This window comes from Balaenoptera acutorostrata, chromosome 11 (genome assembly GCF_949987535.1).
Source record: "Balaenoptera acutorostrata chromosome 11, mBalAcu1.1, whole genome shotgun sequence".
Lineage (NCBI taxonomy): Eukaryota > Metazoa > Chordata > Mammalia > Artiodactyla > Balaenopteridae > Balaenoptera > Balaenoptera acutorostrata.
This window is the reverse complement of record NC_080074.1, coordinates 9,142,703-9,163,829: the sequence shown is the minus strand read 5'-3', so window position 1 is coordinate 9,163,829 and position 21,127 is coordinate 9,142,703. Positions and strand designations below refer to the sequence as shown.

Here is a 21,127-nt window from a genome sequence, read left to right as displayed (position 1 = left end):
TTTACTAAGTTGGGGTCTAGAGAGCACATACCATTACAAACAATAAAAATAACAGCAACACTCCTTATTAGTATCAAAATTAACAAAATATGTGGCTCTATTGAATAGAATTCTGTTTCAATAAAGAATCAACAATACTGAGTATTCCTCCCTCTATATCTATTTCATTCCACATTTACCCTGAGCACATCCCCAAGCTCCTGCTCTTTTCTCTTCAATATCTTACCAATTCTGACTCATCCATTATTCAATTCAATAAAGATTAATTGAGAGCTTACTATGTGCTGGGCATTGTGCTAGAAACTGGGGTTACAAGGGTGAAAGGATGATGAGTGAAGTGTTAACAGACATAGTCTCCCTCCCCACAAGTCCCACACATACTGAGTCCCCAAGGCCCTTTCCCCAAGCACAGTCACCTAAATATGAAGCTGCCATTGCCCAGCAGGAAGTTTCATGGTGGGTCTGGAGACGAAAGACTTGAATTGAAAACAAACAAAAGCCAGATTAACTTGTAACAGAGGGAATCTGGGGAGAATATTGGTTTAGCTTGTTTTCCCCCCTCCCGCCAAGCATCTACCTGAGACTAAAGATCTTCTGAGAGGGGAGATAAACAGAGGAAGCAAGAGTTAGGTACTGGAGAGGGAGCTCTTGTATCCTGAGCCTGTCCAGGGCCGAGTCTTGGGAGTTGGGGAAACCAAGGAAGGGCCAGTCATCCATCTATCCAACAAGCACCTACCATTAGCTAGCTCTTTTTGGAACTGAGCATTCAGCAATGAACAAAACAGAGAAAAATTCTTTCCCTCATGCTGCTTTCACTCTGAGGGTGAAGAGGATTTCTGCTTGTTTCCCAGGTGGAGCCTGGAAAAGTAAGCAACCTTTTGGAATGCCCACCCCTCTTCACCTCACACCAGCAGAAGACGATGGAAGCAGAAGAAGAGAAATGCAAGTAGGGGGTCTGGGAAGAGGGCATCTGAGTCAGCCACTCAGAATCTCCCACTACGTGAAAGAGGTTATATTCTCTGCCATCGGGAAATTTAAGATTATCTTGAATTACAAAAAAAAATTTAAAAAATACAGCTACTCCTTTTGGCACACTTGAGGTCATGGCTTGAAAATATGCCGGCGACTCAAGCACGAGCTAAGACGCCACCTCTGCCTTCGAGGGCTCTTCCATCTCTCTGACAGCCCCTTGTCTTTCTTCACCGCTAAGATAGCCCCTCAGCTCTCTCTCTGCCCTCCAGACCTTCCTCCCTCTAAAACTCACTAACTTGAGTAACAACATCTAGAAACCGGGGGAGGAGGATCATCTATGCTGTGTCTCCGGGCACCTGCCACACCAGAGACAGATCCTGGTTTCAGACCAGATTTGAAATGATATGAAAGGAAAAGCTACATAAATAATATCTGGCCCAACACCAATGCCCACATGCATTCCCTCTCTAAGTCCGTGAACATTATTTTAAATTGTATGTGTTTCCTCCTTTTAAATAGACTTTTTTAAAGCTAATATAAAAATCATGTGTCAATTAGGGATGAGGAAAATCCCACAAAATTTCAGAAGGTAACTCTGCTGGTAGTGAACCTCGCTGGTGAACTTGGAGTACACCCGTTATGCTGCTCTTCTTTTAAAAAACTGTGATGCAGGGAGATCAGCTCGGTGCTTTGTGACCACCTAGAGGAGTGGGATAGGGAGGGTGGGAGGGAGACGCAAGAGGGAGGAGATATGGGGATATATATATATATGTATAGCTGATTCACTTTGTTATAAAGCATAAACTAACACACTATTGTAAAGCAATTATACTCCAATAAAGATGTTTAAGAAAAAAACTGTGATGAATCTTCTCTGAAGACACTTTTAAAAGTATATGCAGAAAATACAGAAAGAGCAAGAGGACGACTATACTCAATTTAGGGGCATTTCAAACGATACTTTTTTAGCCAACAATTATTTAGTGGAGCACTTACTATGGACTAAGCACTGGATTAGAGGCAGAGAACACAATGATGAACAAGACACAGACCTTCTCACAAAAAAAAAAAATCATAGTTTAGTTGGTTTGATGACAGAGGAAATAATGGGTAATGACAGTACAGCAGAATCGGCGCGGATCTGGAGCCCACACAGAGTGCCATGAGATCCCGGAGGAGGAGCAATAACCCTGCCTCCAGCATGTCAGGAAAGGCCTCCTGGGGGAAGCCACATCTTAGCTGAACCCTAAGGATTCAAATGAATAGGAATGGAGAACAGAGGAATGAGCATATGCAAAGTGTGAGAGAACACGGCCTTTACGGCAAGTGGTTCAGCATCCATAGCTAGACCCTTGCGTGTGGTGTAGGAGGAAGGAGGTGAAAGGTAGACTGGAGAGGAAAGCAGAGGCCAATGCCAGAAGGAGCTTATCTGCTAGGCTAAGGTGTTAGACTTCATTCTAAGGGGAGCTCCTCAGCATTCTGACCGGCTCAGAGTTGCATTTTAGAAATGTTCTTAGCCTCTAGCTCTGTTTTGACCCCTGACTGCTCTTCCTAACTTGCCCTCCTCCAATCCTTTCTTTACACCGCACCCGCAGTTGTCTTCCTAAAGCAAGGATCTGGTTATATCATGTCCTTGCTTAAAACACTTCAGAGGCTTCCCATCGTTCTCCAGACACAACTGAAACTCCTCAGCATGGCTTATAAGGAGACCGGGCACACATGGCTGTCTTAGTCTGTTAGGGCTGCTGTAACAAAGTACCACAGACTGGGGAGATTATAAACAACAGAAATTTCTTTCTCACTGTTCTGGAGGCTGAAGCCTGAGATCAAGGTGCCAGCACAGTCGGGTTCTGGTGAAGGTGCTCCTCCTGGCAACAGGCTGCTGACTTCTCACTGTGTACTCAGCTGGTGGAAGGGGCCGGGGAGCTCTGTGAGGTCTCTTGTATTGTATAAGATCACCAATCCCATTCACGAGGGCTCCATCCTCATGACATAATTACCTCCCAAAGGCCAAAGTCGTTTTAGAGGAAATGACTAAAATAAAGTCGGGAGACCAGAAGGAAGAGCTCTCAGGCACATACCACTCAACATCAACACAGATCCCAACAGGAAGAAACACACCTTGAATCTTCCGTAGGAAGTGACACTATTTTACTAGAGCCAGTAGGAGGAAGAAAGAATTTCTCCTTGCCTGGCAGCAGCTCAGCCAGTGACAGACTGTCACAACTCAGCCAATGAAAAGCCACTACACTTTGAACTTCCAGTTTCCTCCAATGGACCTTTTGTTTATAACAGTCCCTCCCAACTTCCCCTTCTCCTCTATAAAAGAGTCTCCTCTGCTTTGCTTTACTGGATTTGCATGTGGATTGCCATAGTTGCATGTCCAAATTGCAATTCTTTGCTTTCTTGAATAAACTTGTTTTGCCCATAAAATAACCAGCTGTTTTACTGCTTTAGGTTAACACTCCTAATACCATCAACTTGGACATTAGGTTTTCAACATATGAACTGGGGTTGGACACAAACATTCAGACCATAGCAATGCCACCTTGCCCAGGAAGCTCTGGATTTACCTCTATTATTCTGGCATAATTATTAGTTGTGCCTCCTTTCACTCTCAAAAGTATCCTGGTTTGGACAAAAAAATTATATGGTCACCTTTATTGATAAGACTCTGCTTCTCTCTCTGGTTTCATCTGGTACCTCTCCTACCATCCACTTACTCCTAAGGCCCTACTAAATTTATTTCAGTTCTTTAAACCTGCCCAGCTTCCTCTTACCCCATCCTACATAAAGGCAGGGATCTTGTCATCATTGGATATCCAGCAGTTAGCACAGTGCCTGGCACATAGTAGGTATTCAGTAAATAGCTGTAGGATGCATGATTTACTCACTCTTGGAAATAGATATATAGCCATTTGTTTCACTCAAATAAAGTCAAATTGGGACTTATACACCTGAGATGTCACAGTCATTTGATGAAGAACTTGTCACCTTAGTTTACATTAAGCTTGATTCTCCTAATTTGAAATGTCTAAGGGTTATACGATATCTTTTATAATACACACACTCATTAGTAATATAGAAAAAGATTTAGGTGGGATGGCTTCTTGACCTAAAACACATAAATAATTCAAAAGTCAGTGTCTCTTTTAATCATCAAAATGATGAAAAAAGGTGGCTACTGCATGGCAAATAAAAGGTGGCATCTTTAAATGTAGTTACCATCCTTCTAGTCTTTCAATTATTTAATTGACTTCTGCAGATGATTGTGGCTTTGCCCTATTCATTTCAAGAAAAACCCATTTAACAGTTTCATTTATGTCTGTTTTTCATGCACAAATCATGTTTTCCATATTTTTGAAGTAAAAAAGTGGGAACAATTAAATTTAAGAAAAGGTTTTAATTGGATTTCTTCACCAACCATATAATACACAGGTACTATGCTGATAACCTCTCAAATTTCTGTAGTCAGTTCTCTAATTAAAAGCATGCTTTGCAATGCTCTGATGATTGACAGAAAGATACTTTCAGGGAAATGTGAAAGCATATAGCAAATGCCCTCAAAATGGAAGCCGTTAATGTAATGCACCCAACTCATGAGCAACTGCTTGAACAGCATCATACACACCTAGAAGTGGCAAAGAGCAGAGCTCAGAGTCAGAGCTAAGGTAATGGCAGAGTCACTATGATACCTGTGGGTGGTCTGCAGAACCCCCGGATCAAACGATCCTCTTACTAAATCAAATAGACATAAGTAATATAGCACATCAGATGATAAGTGTTACAGGGAAAATAAAGCAGGGAAGAGAGAGAGGGAGCGCCAGTGGAGGTGGTGAAGTGTCAATTTTTAATACTGTGTTCAGGAAAGCCTCCCTAGGCTGTAACATTTCAGCAGGACCTGAAAAGAGTGACAGGGAGAGCCAGAGAGTGAGTGAGAGAACACCATGTGTGTGGGACTCAGGAGTGGCCTTCAGAAAAAAGGCACTTCCTTGGCATGCTGTAAAAGGAAGCTTAAAGGAGATGGGACCAGGAGATGGGACCATTGGAACGAACTATTATTATGTACAACATGCTCAGATACCTTCTAATTGCCTTGGAATATACTCTCTTCACCAACGCATTAGAAAATGTATTGTGATGGGGCACAAGCATTATTGAAGAGCCTGTAGTGCTTGTCATCTGTGGGCTAGAGATGACCATAGGGATGATGCAGTGGGATTGGGTTCTCTGATCTCAGTGGGAATAATGGCATCCCGGAGTGGTAATAGCCAGATGCTACCACTTAACTCGTAGAGACAAGCTAGACACAACAACCACAGTAGACACAGGGATGCAATGACATCAGTTTTTTGTTTGTTTGTTTGTTTGCTTTTTTTTACTTTCAGGAGTGTATAGTAATGGTTAACGAATCACAAGATGGATAGAAAATAGGTGGGCAGCCTACTAAGTGCTGCTTGACATATACAGGTGGAAAACCTAATTAGTGTCATCATGGGAGGAGTCATGGCCTCTTAATTCCTAAACTGAAGCCAGTTCACAGAGCCAGAACCTCCTGATTGAGGGGAAGGTCAGATCCCTTTGAGAAAGAATCCTGAAATGCCCACCATAGGTATATATGGTAAATCTTCCCCTAAGCCTTCCCTAGAGGACCTGAAGCCATTTACAACAATGACTGTCCTTGAAAAGGGAAATACACAGAATTTCCTGGTCTTGTTAGATACTGGCTCTTAACTGACACTAATCTCTGGAGATCCAACAATGCCATTATCCTCTACTAAGTGGGGATTTATGGAAATCAGGTGGCACATGAAGTCTCTGCCTAGGCTCCAACTCACAATGGGTCCAGTAAAACCGCAGACCTACCTCTAGTTATTTCCATGGTCTCAGAATGTATAATGGGAATAGATACACTTAGTAACTGGCAGAATCCCCACATTAGTTCCATAACCCATGGAGTTCAGGCTATTACGTTTAGAAGGACTAGGTAGAAACCCCTAGAATTAATTACACCTCCTCACTCCAAAAAATATTTTTGCGCAAACTGCAGACATTAGCGCTACCATCAAAGACTTGAAAGTTGTAGGGGTGGTGATTCTTGTTTTTCTGAAAAGCCAGATGGTTTGTGGAGAATGACCAGAGATTATTGCAAATATAATCAGGTGGTGATGCCAATCACAGCTGCAATTCCAGCTGTGGTATCTTTACTAGAGCAAATCAACACAGCCCCTGGCATCTAATGTCCAGTTATTGGTCTAGATATGTTCCTTTAAAAATCTCTATCAATAAAGATAATTAGAATCAGCCTTCGTGTGTCAGGGACACAGTAAACCTCTACTGTCTTGCCTCACAGTGTCTTTTAACAGAGACCAGGTAGACCTGGATTTTCTTGATATCCCATAGAACATCACACTGGTCCATTACATTGATGACACAATGCTAACTGGACTTATTAAGTAGGAAGTAACAAACCCTCTTGGTGCTACATGCATGCAGAAGGTGGGAGATAAACCCTAGGAAAGTTCTAGGGCTGCCACATCTGTGGAGTTTTTAGAGTATTCAAAGGTCTGGAGTGTGTCAGGATACCCCCTTGGAAGTGAGAGACAAGCTGTTGCCCCTTGAACTGTCCAACACAAAGAAAAAAAACCACAGTAATATGGGTGTCTTGGAATTTTGGAGGCAACGTATACCACATTTGGGTGTGATGCTGTGACCATTTCCTGCCGTTTTTTAGTGGGGATCAAAGCAAGAAAAAGTTCTGCAACAGGCCCAGGCCACTGTATAAGCTGCCCTGCCAGGTGGACCTTATAACCTAGAACCAGTGCTAGTGCCCAAGGCAGAGAAGAATGTTAAGCAGAGTCTCTCATGAGCCCCAATAGGAAAATCACAAAGCTGACCTCTAGGGCTTTGGAGTAAAGCCATGTCTTCTTTTGCCTACACCACAGGACACCAAATGACTGTGTGTCCATCGTGTAATGGGTGTTATCTGGTCCACAGAACACACAGCAGCATTCTATTGTAAAATCAAACGGAATAGATGAGACCAGAACAAGCCAGAAGGCCCATGTAAACTATTCAAGCAGATGTCTCAGACTCCATGGAACCTGCTCCCATTCTTTTACTGCTTCCCCTTCAACTTACACCTATAGCTCCATGGAGAACTGCCAGTTAAGAGAGAAAAGTATAGGACTGATTTACAGATATATCTGCAAGGAATGCTGGCACTAGCCAGAAGTGGTTAACTGCTAAATCAGAGCCTCACTCAGAAGTGCCCTAAAAGACAGTAGGAAAATCTTCCTAGTAGACAGAATTACAAACAGACACACACTTCACATGGAGGGCAAGATGCAATTCATGGCTGACGGGTGCTATCAGGGACTTGGAAATAATAAGATTGGAACACTGGTGACAAAGAAATACGTGGATGAACCTTCAGGATGTATGTACACACTGTGTGAAGATGTTCATGTCCCATATAAATGCTTGCCAGAAGACATTTCACTGCAGAAGAGGTTCTCAAAAATCAGATGGGCAAGATGCTCTGTTTAATGGATGTCAACCATCCTCTTTCCTTAGTCACTCTAGTGGTTATACAATGGGCTTTCGCAGTGTGGCAGGGGTGGAGACTGTGCAGGGGCTCAACAACATGAGCTTTCTCTCACCAAGGTGACCTGGCTACCACAACTTCTGAAATGCCCAACCTGCTAAGAGTAGAGGTTAACGCTACATCCCTAGCATGGCACCATTTTCCAGGGAAAACAGCAAATTAATTACCTGGTGTCAGGTTGATTATATTGGACCCCTCCATTATAAAGGGAGTAGTACTTTGTCTTCATAAGGAGACACACATATTCTAGGTGCAGATTTGTCTTCCCTGCCTGCAGCCCTTCTGCCAGCACCATTAGTGAACATACAGAATACCTTATCTATTTTCACATCATCTCACAAACAACCCTACACAAACTATTCCAGAGTATAAAAAAAGAGCAAACACTTTCCAAATCTTTTTATGAGTCTGGCAACATCTCAGTATCAAAACGTAACAAAGAAAATATGAGAAAAGTCAGTTGTGGTTAATTTCACTCGTAGATACAGATGCAAAACTCCTAAATATAACATTAGCAAATCAAACCCAGCAATATATATAAAAGATAATATATCATCACCAAATTGAGTTTATTCCAGAAATTCAAGGTTGTTTTAATATTTGGAAATCAACTAACTTACAAAATTAACAGCTTAAGGGAGAAAAACCTATAACCATCAATATAGATATTAAAAATGGATAAAATTCAACATATTGATGTATTCATGATAAGACTGTTAACAAATTAGGAATTGAGATCTGCAAAAAACATACAGTAAACCCGTCTTAATGGCAAATGTTGAACTCATTCTCTTTAAGATTCAGACCAAATCTAGGAAGGCCACAATCACACTTTCTGTTCAGCACTGCCTGAGTGGTGCTGCCTGGCATGGCAAGGTAAGAAAACGAAATACAAAGTATGGTTTACAAATGTGAAACAAATCTGCCATCATTTACAGATGATATGATTTTCCACATAAGAAATCTAGAAGAATCTATAAATAAATTAGGAAAATTGATAAGAGTTAGTTAAGCAAGGTTACTGGTTATAAAATCAATATACAAAAATTAGTTACACTCATTTTCACAATCAGCAAACTGCTAGAAAACACAGTTTATAAAATTATATCTTTTACAGTAGCAACAAAAAATATATAAAGTACTGAGGGCTAAATTTAACAAAAGCTATATAAGAGTTGTATGGGAAAAAAACTATAAAATATAATACATCGAAGAAGACTTAAATCAACAGAATAATTTGATATCGTAAAGAGGTCACTTCTCCAAATTGATTTAAAGATTGGTAGCGCCAATAAAAACTCTAACAGGTTTTTTCCGAGGAACTTGACAAGTTTTTTGTGGGAAAGCAAAGGGTCAAAAAAAGACAAAACACTAATAAGTGAAAAGTCATCAAGAATTATTACAAAGGTAGAGTAATTAAAACTATCTGTTGGTGCAGGGATAACCAAATAATTTATGGAACAGAATAGAGGGCCCAGAAGCAAATCCATGCATATGTGTAAACTTGCTTTAGGCTATAGATGGTATATTTCAGTTCATCAGGGGAAAGGGCAGACTTTTCAATAAATGATGCTGGGACAGCTGGTTATCTATCTAGAAGTAAAAATGAACTCCTGCTTCAATCATACACAAAGCCCAACTCCAGCTGCATTAAGAGTTGTGGAAAGCAAAACTATAAAAATTTTAGCCTACATATAAATATCTTATGATCTTGAGATAAGAAAGAATTTTTAAAAATCACAAGATACATAAACCTACCTAAGGAGGCAAAAGACCTGTACTCCGAAAACTATAAGACACTGATGAAAGAAACTGAAGATGACACAAACAAATGGGAAGATATACTGTGTTCTTGGATTGGAAGAATCAATATTGTTAAAATGACCATACTACCCAAGGCAATCTACAGATTCAATGCAATCCCTATCAAATTACTGATGGCATTTTTCACAGAACTAGAACAAAATATTTTAAAATGTGTCTGAAGACACAAAAGATGCCGAATAGCCAAAACAATCTTGAGAAAGAAGGAGGGAGCTAGAGGAATCACACGCTCTGACTTCAGACTATACCACAAAGCTACAGTAATCAAAACAGTATGGTACTGGCCCCAAAACAGGCATATAGATCAATGGAACAGGAGAGAAAGCCCAGAAATAAACTCATGCACTTATGGTCAATTAATCTATGACAAAGGAAGCAAGAATATACAATGGAGAAAAGACAGTCTCTTCAATAAGTGGTGCTGGGAAAACTGGACAGCTACATGTAAAAGAATGAAATTAGAACATTCTCTAACACCATATACAAAAATAAACTCAAAATGGATTAAAGGCCTACATGTAAGACTGGGTACTATAAAACTAGAGGAAAACATAGGCGGAACACTCTTTGACATAAATCGCAGCAATATTTTTTTGGATCTGTCTCCTGTAGTAATGGAAATAAAAACAAAGATAAACAAATGGGACCTAAGTAATCTTAAAAGCTTTTGCACAGCAAAGGAAACCATAAACAAAACGAAAAGACAACCTATGGATTGGGAGAAAATATTTGCAAACAATGCTACTGATAAGGGATTAATTTCCAAAATATATAAACAGCTCATATAGCTTAATATCAAAAAAAAAACAAACAACCCACTCAAAAAATGGGCAGAAGACCTAAACAGACATTTCTCCAAAGAAGACATACAGATGGCCAACAGGCACATGAAAAGATGCTCAATATTGTTAATTATTAGAGAAATGCTAATCAAAACTGTAATGAATATCACCTCACACCAGTTAGACTGGCCACCATTAAAAAGTCTACAAATAATAAATGCTGGAGAGGGTGTGGAGAAAACGGAACCCTCCTGCACTGTTGGTGGGAATGTAAATTGCTGCAGCCACTATGGAGAACAGTACGGAGACTCCTTAAAAAACTAAAAATAGTTTTACCATACAATCCTGCAATCCCACTCCTGTGTATATATTCAGAGAAAACTATAGTTCGAAAAGGTACATGCAGCCCAATGTTCATAGCAGCACTATTTACAACAGCCAAGACATGCAAGCAACCTAAACGTCCACCGACAGAAAAATGGATAAAGAAGATGTGGTATATATATATTTATATATATATATATATAATGGAATATTACTCAGCCATAAAAAAGAGTGAAATAATGCCATTTGCAGCAGCATGAATGGACATTTCACAGCTGAGGAAATATGAATGAACCATACACATATGAAAATAGGCTCAATTTCATTACTAAAAAAATACACCTTAGAACAACGAGATGCCAATTCTCATCCAACTGATTGGCAATTTTTTTCAAAAATGACAATGTCAAGTGTTGGTGAGGACACGGAGCAACGTGAACTTTGGAATACAGTTTGGCTTTATCTAGTAAATCTGAAGACGCTCATATTGAACCATCAGCAATTGCACTCCCAAATATATGCCCTAGAGAAACTTGTCCATGAGAACCAGGAATCTTGTAAAAGTATGTTCATAAACAGCATTGCTTACAATACAAAAAACCTGACACACAGTACTTATGATAGTATTCTAGAATGGAATAAATACATCCTAATATATGCATACAGTGAAACACTATACAGCAGTGAAAATAAATGACAACAATATACACACATAGATGAATCCTAAGAACATACTATTGAGTGACAGAGGAAGTCACAGAAAAATAAATTCTGAATGACTCCATTTAGATAAAGCTTAAAAGCCTGTGAAAACTAAATAATATATTGTTTAGAGTATAAACATAGGTAGTAAAACTAAAAAGAAAAGCAAGAAATGATGAGCACAAAATTCAAGAGTGGTCCCTCCGAGAGTGAAGGAAAGGGATGAGGCCAGTGAGGCAGAGACAGAGTGTCGGTGAGGGTGTGGTGAGTGCTCCCATCCACTGCAGGCCAGAGTGTAAACAGCCCATCACTGTGCGCCTCGGGAGAGGAAGGGCAAGGAAGAAAAGAAGAACTGAGGATGCTGTACCAGAATCACTTTCCCAGTTCACTTTTGCCTTGGGCTGAAGGTGCCAAAATCATAACATGGAAATTAGAACCATCTGTTGATGGGATAAGTTTGTGAACTGGACAGAATTTACCAACAGAAATTCAGAATAATGCACTTTAGAATCTGCTTCAAATTGAGGGAAAATATCAATAAAAAGCCTACTTTTTTGAGAGAGGAGAATAATGTCATTTCATCATTATATTTAACAGTAAAAATATGGAAATAACTTAAGTGACCATTAACATAATACTGGTTAAATAAAATAAGATACATTCACACTATGGCAAATTATTATAATAGTTCCAAAAAAAAAGGAAATTTAAAAATGGATCAGTGAAACAGAGTAGAGTCGTAAAACAGGTACTGTTAAGTACAGGTTAAAGAGTCATTTCAAAACAGTACAGAAAAATGAACTGAGACGACCGGCTGCCCACTGACACTATCTAAAACCATTCACAAAGACTTTAAATCCCAAAGGATTAAAGAACCAAAACAATTAAAATAAAATATGGGTAAATACATACTATGAACTTGGTGTAGGAAAAGTCTTCTTAAAAACACAAAAAACAAAAGCTCTGAAGGAAAAGAGTAATAAATGACTACACGAAATACAAAACTTCCATAAAGACACCAACAAAACAAAAAACTTCTATAAAGAAAGTTTAGAGACAATTCACAGCCTGGAAGGTGATATTTGCAACATATGTAATAGAAAGGATTAGTAACATATATGTAAAAATGCTACAAAATCAATTTTTTTAAAAAAGATTTTTTTTTGATGTGGACCATTTTTAAAGTCTTTATTGAATTTGTTACAATACTGCTTCTGTTTTATGTTTTGGTTTTTTGGCTGTGAGGCATGTGGGATCCCAGCTCCCCGACCAGGGACTGAACCCGCACCCTCTGCATTGGAAGGCGAAGTCTCAACTACTGGACTGCCAGGGAAGTCCCGACAAAATCAATTTATGTTAACAACAACATACAATCCAAAAGAAAAATAGGTTAAGGATATAAGCAGGCAATCCTGCTTATCCAATAGAAGAGGAAATAGAAATATACAACTAATACGTGGAAATGTGCAGATTATACCTACTATGCAATGCAACCTTTATCCAAGTGATAAAAATATAAGACTTGAAAAATATCAAGTGCTGGTGAGGGTGTGAGTGAATAGGTACTCTTGTATACTGCAAGCCAGTGTAAATTGGTATTGATATTCTGAGGGCTAATTGGCACTATTAACTAAAATGAAAATGGGCATACATTATGACCCAGGGATTCCATTCCCAGGAATTTGCCCTCAAGAAACACTCACATATGTGCAGGAAGCTATTGACTGAAACATTATTTGCAATAGTGAAAAATATAAAACACCAAAATGTCTATCAGCATGGAAATAAACTATAAAATCCAGGCATTGCAAGAGTTTAAGAAACACATAGTAAATCTCTAAATATTGACATACACTGAAGGATTGACAAGTGATACTGCTTAGAAAAAGTTTCCAAAAAATACAGAACAATGTTCTAAAACAAAATAAAGTCAATTCTACATACTTCTAAAGGTACATGTATGTATGTAAACACACAAAGACAGGTCTGGAGAGTAACCAACCAATTGAAAACAACAGTTAACTCTGGACAGGGGAGTGTGTTGGGGTAAGGGACAGTCAAGAGGGATTTTAGTTCCATCTACAGAATTCGGATGTTAAAAGTCAGAATATATTCACTTATTTACATAATTTAAAAATAAATAAAACGTATTAAATCCTTATGATACAAAACTAGAAATTCTATTTTTGGGGTATGGGCAAAGTCCTGCAGGAACACATTGAAAGGAGAAACTAGTTTAGTGTGCAGAAAGATTTTATAGCAATAGTGACATTTGAGCTGGGCCTTGCTGTTTGAATAGGATTTTGTTAAGCATTCATTATTTGATGGAGAACTGTGGCAGACTGTACATTCCAAAGACGACTGTGCTAATACACGTCCCATCCCATACGCTTTTCTTTCAAGTTGCCGTTGACAGTCGTCCATGGAGAGGTAGGCATCTACGTACCCTCCCTTTGAACTGTGGCAAGTCTCTTCTATTGCCTTGATAAACTGAATGGGGAGGAAGTTCACAGCATGACTTTGAGATTATTCAGCTTCTGCCTGGTCCTTTCTTTCACAGGATGTTCAACCTTGGAACCCAGCCACCATGCTATGAGGAAGCCCAAACTAACCCATGTGGAGAGAGTACATAAAGAGGTTCATGTGGAGAGAAACTGAGGCCCCCAGCTGACATAGCAAGCATCAACTACCAGACACATAAGTGAATGAGGCTTCAGATGATTCCTGTCCCCAGCATCTGTGTTCTCGGGCTGAAGCCCAGACATAAAATAACGTCACGGAACAGAGACAAGTCATCCCCACTGTGCCCTGTCCTAATTCTTGACCCAGAGAATCCATGAGCAGAATAAATGGTTATTTTGCACCATAAAAGCTTTAGAGCAATGTGTTACACAGCTGAAGTAACTGGAACAAAGACATTCTAAAGAGGAAGTAACAGAATGTCATAAAGTATTGTGAATACTGGCAGTATTGGGTGATGAGGCCAAAAAAGGCGGGCTGGAACCAGACTATGGAAAGTCTTATATGACAGTAAAAAAAAATTAGACTTATGGGCAGTGGAGAATTGTTGAAAGTTTTTTAGCTGGAAAATGAAATGCTAAGATCTACGTTTGCAAGATATCTCTGAGATCAGTGTGAAGGAAAGACTGGAAAAAAGAAAGACTCAAAAATAGGAAAACCTCCTCCAGTTAAGATGAGTCCTAAACAAGTAAAATGGTGGAATCATCCCTCAAGTGACATGTTTTGTGACCTTCTTCCTCTTAAGGGTTGCCTCTGATGCTCATTTATACTCAAATTCACTTGTATTAAAATGCTGGCAGAGAGAAACATGTAACACGAAAACCTGCACAAGGATATTTACAGCAGCTTTATTTATAATTGCCAAAACTTGGACACAACCAAGATGTTCTTCAGTAGGTGAATAGATAAATACTCTAGTATATCTTATTCAGCACTAAAAAGAAATGAGCTATTAAGCCATGAAAAGACAAGGAGGTACCTTAAATGCACACTACTAAGTGAAAGAAGCCAATCGGAAAAATTTACATACTGCATGATTCTAACTATATGACTTTCTGGAAAAGGCAAAACTATGAAGACAGTTAAAATATCAGTGGTTTCCAGGGGTTAGAGGGGAGGGAGGAATGAATAGTCAGAACACAGAGGATTTTTAGGGCAGAGAAATACTCTGTACAATACTATAATGGTGGATACATGTCTTATACATTTGTCAAAACCCATAAAATGTACACCACTGAGAATGAACCACAGTGAAAAGTATGGTCTTTGCGTGATTAAAAATAGTGTTAAAGTAGGTTCACTGATTGCAGCAAACGTACCACTCTGGTGTGGGATGCTGATAGTGGGGGAGCTGTGCTCGTCTGGGGACAAGGGTTATATGGGGAAATCTTGGTACCTTCCTTCAATTTTGCTGTGAACCTAAAACTGCTCTAAAAAATAAAGTCTGTTCAAAAATATTAGGGGGTGGGGGCTTCCCTGGTGGCGCAGTGGTTGAGAGTCTGCCTGCCAATGCAGGGGACACGGGTTCAAGCCCTGTTCTGGGAAGATCCCACATGCCGCGGAGCAACTGGGCCCGTGAGCCATAATTACTGAGCCTGTGCGTCTGGAGCCTGTGCTCCGCAACAAGAGAGGCCGCGATAGTGAGAGGCCCGCGCACCGGATGAAGAGCTGCCCCTGCTTGCCACAACTAGAGAAAGCCCTTGCACAGAAACGAAGATCCAACACAGCCATAAATAAATAAATTTTAAAAAAAAGAAAGAGTAGGAACCAATGTATCTGCAAGATTTAAAAAAAAAAAAAATTAGGGGGTGGAAATGTTAGGAGATATTAAAATACAAAAACATTTTCCTTACTGTTCTTCTTTCAAACTTCTGGATCTGGATCAGTTTACATAAAGTGTATTCTAAGAATACAAAGCAAGCTGTCTAAAAAATTGTAACCACTTATAACCAATTATTCATGTGAATAATGCCAACCTTGTACTACAGATATCACCATAACCCACAATTTCTTGTTTTTGGGTCTATTAAAATATCCTCATCATTCTCACAACTGGCTTTATAAGAAAACTATATACATATGAACTTGTAACATAAACCTATACTAATAAACTTAAGTTTTAATATTTTGGATATCAGGGTGCTATATAAGGGGAAAATTGAGGTGCATGGTCCAAAGATGAGGGAGAAGATGTAACTCAGAACATAAGGAGCCAACTCTGTGAAAAGGAAAAGGATGCCTGGATGAATATAAAAGCAAAGGTATACAAGGGAATAAAAGCTACTGAGAACATTTTGTTCTCATCTTGGCAGATCTTTCATCCTATTTTCTGAGAAAATCAAGAGGAAGAATGTATTGAAAACTGAGAGTTCATGGAGAATAGACGGGATGGAGTGGCTCGACAGTGGATCAATCAGATCTTGAGCAGCAGTAGAGCCCAGTTGGAATTTGATAGCGTAATTTATTGGAGGCCAGTTTTGGATAATTTTATACTGTGCCACTCTCTAATGTTAATTACTCAAGAGATGATTAACCAATTTGTGGTATACCATGCATCATGCTTTTTCATATTTTCATCTAATGCTTGCTTCTGAAAAATATCATAATTTAAACTCTTCATCAAAGAGAAGATTAATACAAACAAGAGAAGGAACTAAAATGAATTTTTCTGCTTTAAAAAAATTTACAAAAGATTTAAGGGGCTTCCCTGGTGGCGCAGTGGTTGAGAATCTGCCTGCCAATGCAGGGCACGCGGGTTCGAGCCCTGGTCTGGGAGGGTCCCACATGCCGCGGAGTAACTAGGCCCGTGAGCCACAATTACTGAGCCTGCGCGTCTGGAGCCTGTGCTCCGCAACAAGAGAGGCCGCGATAGTGAGAGGCCCGCGCACCGCGATGAAGAGTGGCCCCCGCTTGCCACAACTAGAGAAAGCCCATGCACAGCAACGAAGACCCGACACAGCCATAAATAAATAAATAAAATAAAATAAATAAAAATTTAAAAAAGAAAAAAAAAAACAAAAAACAAAGAAGCCCTAAACTATAAGACATTGAGAAATTAAAAAAAAAAAAAGATTTAAGGCTTGTAGTTAATAATTTTTTCAATAAAACAATGAAAGAGAAAAAAATCATTGAAACAAATGGTAAAATAAGGTTACAGGATCCTGTGTGGGTTGAATTTATCCATGCTAACCCTGTCCCTAATGACCAAAGTTAAATTAAAGCCACTGTTGCTATATTTCACAAAATAAAATCTGATGAAAAACAATTCCTGTCCAGTGTTTCTTATTCATGTTTCTGAGTAAAAATTTTATTCTTTACCTAATTTACCTGCATCCCAGAGGTTACAGACATCTGTTTGCCCTTCTGACAACCATGTAGTTGACGAGATAATGGAAGTAGGAATTGTCGGCAAAACTGGCTTTGGATCATCCTCATAAAATAACATCAGGTCCTTATGGAAAACAAGAGAGCACATGAAAGTAGAAAAAAAATTAATCCCACTGCTTCAATATGCTACAACGAATGGACAACTTATGGAGATACAATGTGCCTCTATGTGCTAACATCATCGTAAATACATTTTGACTGAAAGAACTTGCATGTAAGTTATCTACACGTGGGTGTCCATTTAGTGTTGGGTGGTATTCTGCCCTTAAGAATCCCCACTCCCTTTGCAGCAACGTGGATGGACCTAGAGAATATTATGCTTAGTGAAATCACTTATATATGGAATCTAAAAAATAATGCAAATGAACGTATATTCAAAACAGAAACAGACATATATATAGAAAACAAACTAGTGGTTACCAAAGGGGAGAGGCAAGGGGGAGGGGCAAATTAGGGGTATGGGATTAAGAGATACAAACTACCATGTATAAAATAGATAAACAACAAGGACAGGGAATTATAGTCATTATCTTGTAATAACTTTTAATGGAGTGTATCTGTAAAAATACTGAATCACTATGCCGAACACCTGAAATTAACATAATATTGTAAATCAACTATATACTTCAATTACAATAAATAAATAAATAATAAAAAACTATAACTTCCAACTATAAAAAAAGATTCTCACTCCTTGCTAAAGACACCTAGTGCAGACAAGCAATTATTTTGTTTGGGGCATTAACTTTCCCTACCACTCCTTGAGCATCCTTAGAACATACTATCTCAGAGGCCAATTATTCTGTTTTATTGGTAATAACATAGCTACCTGTGTGTATCTTTTATCCATATTTAAAATTTTAAACTTTTTATCATGGAGTAAAAAGTAGACAATAAGCCAATCATATAGGTTAAACAACAATCAACTCACAGCCAGTCTTGTTTTATTTGTATCTTTACCACTCCTCATGTGTTTTATTTTGAAGCAAATCTTAGATATATCACTTATTTCAACATGTATCTCTAAATGATAAGAACTCTTTAACAATAATAATTATTTTACACCTGTAAACTTTACAATAATTCCTTAATGTCATCAATTATAAACTGTTCAGATTTTCAATTTAACATAAGTATCATAAATAGGTTTTTCTACAGCTAGTCTGGAAAAGGATCCAAAGTCTACACAGTGGGATTGGTTGACCTGTCTTTCTTCCCCCATGAATGCGGGATAATTTTTTTTGCCGTACTTTATTGAGGTATAATTAACATACAATAAAATGCAAAACCTTAAGTGTAAAGCTCAGTAACTTTTAGCATTATGTGTATACATACATAACCACATTTCCTTGACTCCAGAAAGTTCCCTCAAGCTCCTTTCCAGTTGATACCATACTCCCGCCACCAGTAAACAGTATTCTACCTTCTATCACCATCAATAAGTTTGCCTGTTTTTGAACTTCATATAAATGTAATCATACCCTATTTATTCTTTTGTATCTTATTCCCACTGCTTAACATAATATTTGTGAGATTCATCCATATTTCGTGTGTATCGGTAGTTTGCTTGTTTGTTTTTCTATAAGAAGTATTCCATTGCATGAAAATATCTCAATTTGTTTATCCATTCTCCTGCATATGGACATTTGGGGTGTTTCCATATTTCAGCTATTATGAATAAAGCTACTATGAATATTCTTGCACAAATCTTTTTGTGGACAAATGCACTCATTACTCCTGGATATTTACATAGGAGTAGGATGGCTAGGTCATAGGATAGGTTTATTTTTAACTTCATTAGAAACTGTCAAACCACTTTCCAAGTGATTTGCCACTTTTCATAATTCAGCTTTTATTCTGAAGTCATTGTAGATTCATATCCAGTTGTAAGAAATAATACAGAGAGATCCTGTGTATCCTTTATCCAGTTTCCCCTAAAGGCAACATCTTGCAAAATTATAGTACAATATCATATCTAGGATATTGACATTGACATGATCGAAATACAGAACATTTCTATCACCATAAGGCTCCTTCCTGATGCCTTTTTATTACCATGCTCTGCTCCCCACAACTATTAATTTATTCTTCATTTCTGTAATTTCGACATTTGAAGAATGCTACATAAATGGAATCATACAGGATGTAACCTTTTGGAATTGGATTTTTTCACCTGGCATAATTCCCGGAGATTCATCCAAGTTGTTGCGTGTATCAGTAACTTGTTCCTTTTTATTGTCAAGTAGTATCCATGGTATAGATGTATCACAGTTTGTTTAACCTGTTATAGGCCATCTAGATTGTTTCCAGAATTGTGCTATAATAAAGCTGCTGTGAACACAGTGTACAGTGTATGAAAATAAGTTTTCATATCTCTGAGATAAATGCCTAACAGTGAAACTGCTGGGTCATATGGTAGCTACATATTTAGTTTTATAAGAAACTGTCAAATCGTTTTCCAGAGTAGCTGTACAATTTTACATTCCCACCAGTGATACATGAGTGATCCAGTATCTCTGCATGATCACCAGCATTTGGTGTTGTCACTGTTTTTTATTTTAGCTATTTTGATATTTCATATTTCAAAATTATATATTCCTAAAGGCTAATGGTGTTGATCTTTTCATCTGTTTATCTGTTACCTGTATTTGCTGAAATGACTGTTTATATCATTTGCCCATTTTCTAATTGGATTGTTTGGTTTTTAACTGTTGGGTCTTGAGATTTCTTTATATACTCCAGATATTAGTTCTTTGCTGGTTATGTGGTTTGGAAATGTTTTCTCCCAGTTTGTGCTTTGCCTTTACATCCTCTTAACAGGGTCTTTCACAGAGCAAAAGTTTTCAAATTGTGATGAGGTCTGACATCATTTTTGTTTTCTTTTACGGATCGTGCTTTTGGCCAGCCCTAGACCCCAAGACTTTTCTCAAGTATTTTTCTTAAAGTTTTATAGCTTTTCATTTTACATTTAAATCTGTGATCCATTTGGAGTGAATTTCTGTATAAGGTTTAAGTTGAGGTTCATGGTTTTGCCTATGAATGTCCAGCTGCTCCAATATCATTTGATGAAAAAGTTATCCTTCTCCTTTGAATTTCTTTTGCACTTTGTCAAAAATCAGCTGGCTATATTTGTGTGGGTCTATTTCTTGGTTCTCCATTCTGTTCCACTGACCTAAGTGTCTCTCTATCAATACCACACTCCCTTGATTACAGTAGCTATGCAGTAGGCTTTAATATCAGGCAGAGTGATTACTCCCACTTTATTCTTTTTTTTTTTTTCAAGATGGTTTAAGCTATTCTAGGGCCTGTGCCTTTACATATAAATTTTATTTATTTATTTATTTTTAAAAATCTTTTGGCCACACTGCGCAGCATGTGGGATCTTAGTTCCCAACCAGGGACCAAACCCATGCCCCCTGCATTGGAAGCACAGTCTTAACCACTGGACCGCCAGGGAAGTCCCTCCATATAAATTTTAGAATAAGCTTATTATCTAAGTCTACAAAAACTTTGCTGAAATTTTAATAGGAAGTGCATCAAACCTATAGAGTAATTAGGGGCATTTTTACTATGACATCTTTACTATGTGGAGTCTTCCAATCCATGAACATGGTAGGTGTTTAATTGGGTGGTTTTAATTTCTTTCATCAGTATTTTATAATTTTCAGTATACTGATCCTGTACAGGTTTTGCTATAATTATACCTAAGGATTTCATTCCAGGGAAGTGATTATAAATGGCATATGTCTTAATTTCAGTTACCACATGTTCACTGTTAGTATATAAAAATGCAGTTGATTTATGTATGTTGATCTTATATCCTACAACCTTGTTGAATTCACTTACTGGTTCTATGAGGTTTGTTGTATCATTTCCTTGAGATTTTCTATGCAAACAATCATGTCACCTGTAAATAAGGACAGTTTTATTTCTTCCTTTAAATTTTGCATGCTTTTCCTTTCTTTTTCTTGCCTTATTACAGTGGCTAGAACTTCCTATACTACGTTGA

General features: G+C 38.2%; 1 protein-coding gene across 1 annotated transcript in view; it reads right to left on the bottom strand.

The window, feature by feature from the left end:
- ENTHD1 (ENTH domain containing 1) overlaps positions 1–21,127 on the bottom strand; it is a 115,464-nt gene that overhangs the window by 40,350 nt on the left and 53,987 nt on the right. Inside the window, exon 4 of the mRNA XM_007189090.1 lies at positions 17,059–17,182. Within this exon, the coding sequence (XP_007189152.1) occupies positions 17,059–17,182 (124 nt within the window). The remainder of the gene's footprint in view (positions 1–17,058; positions 17,183–21,127) is intronic.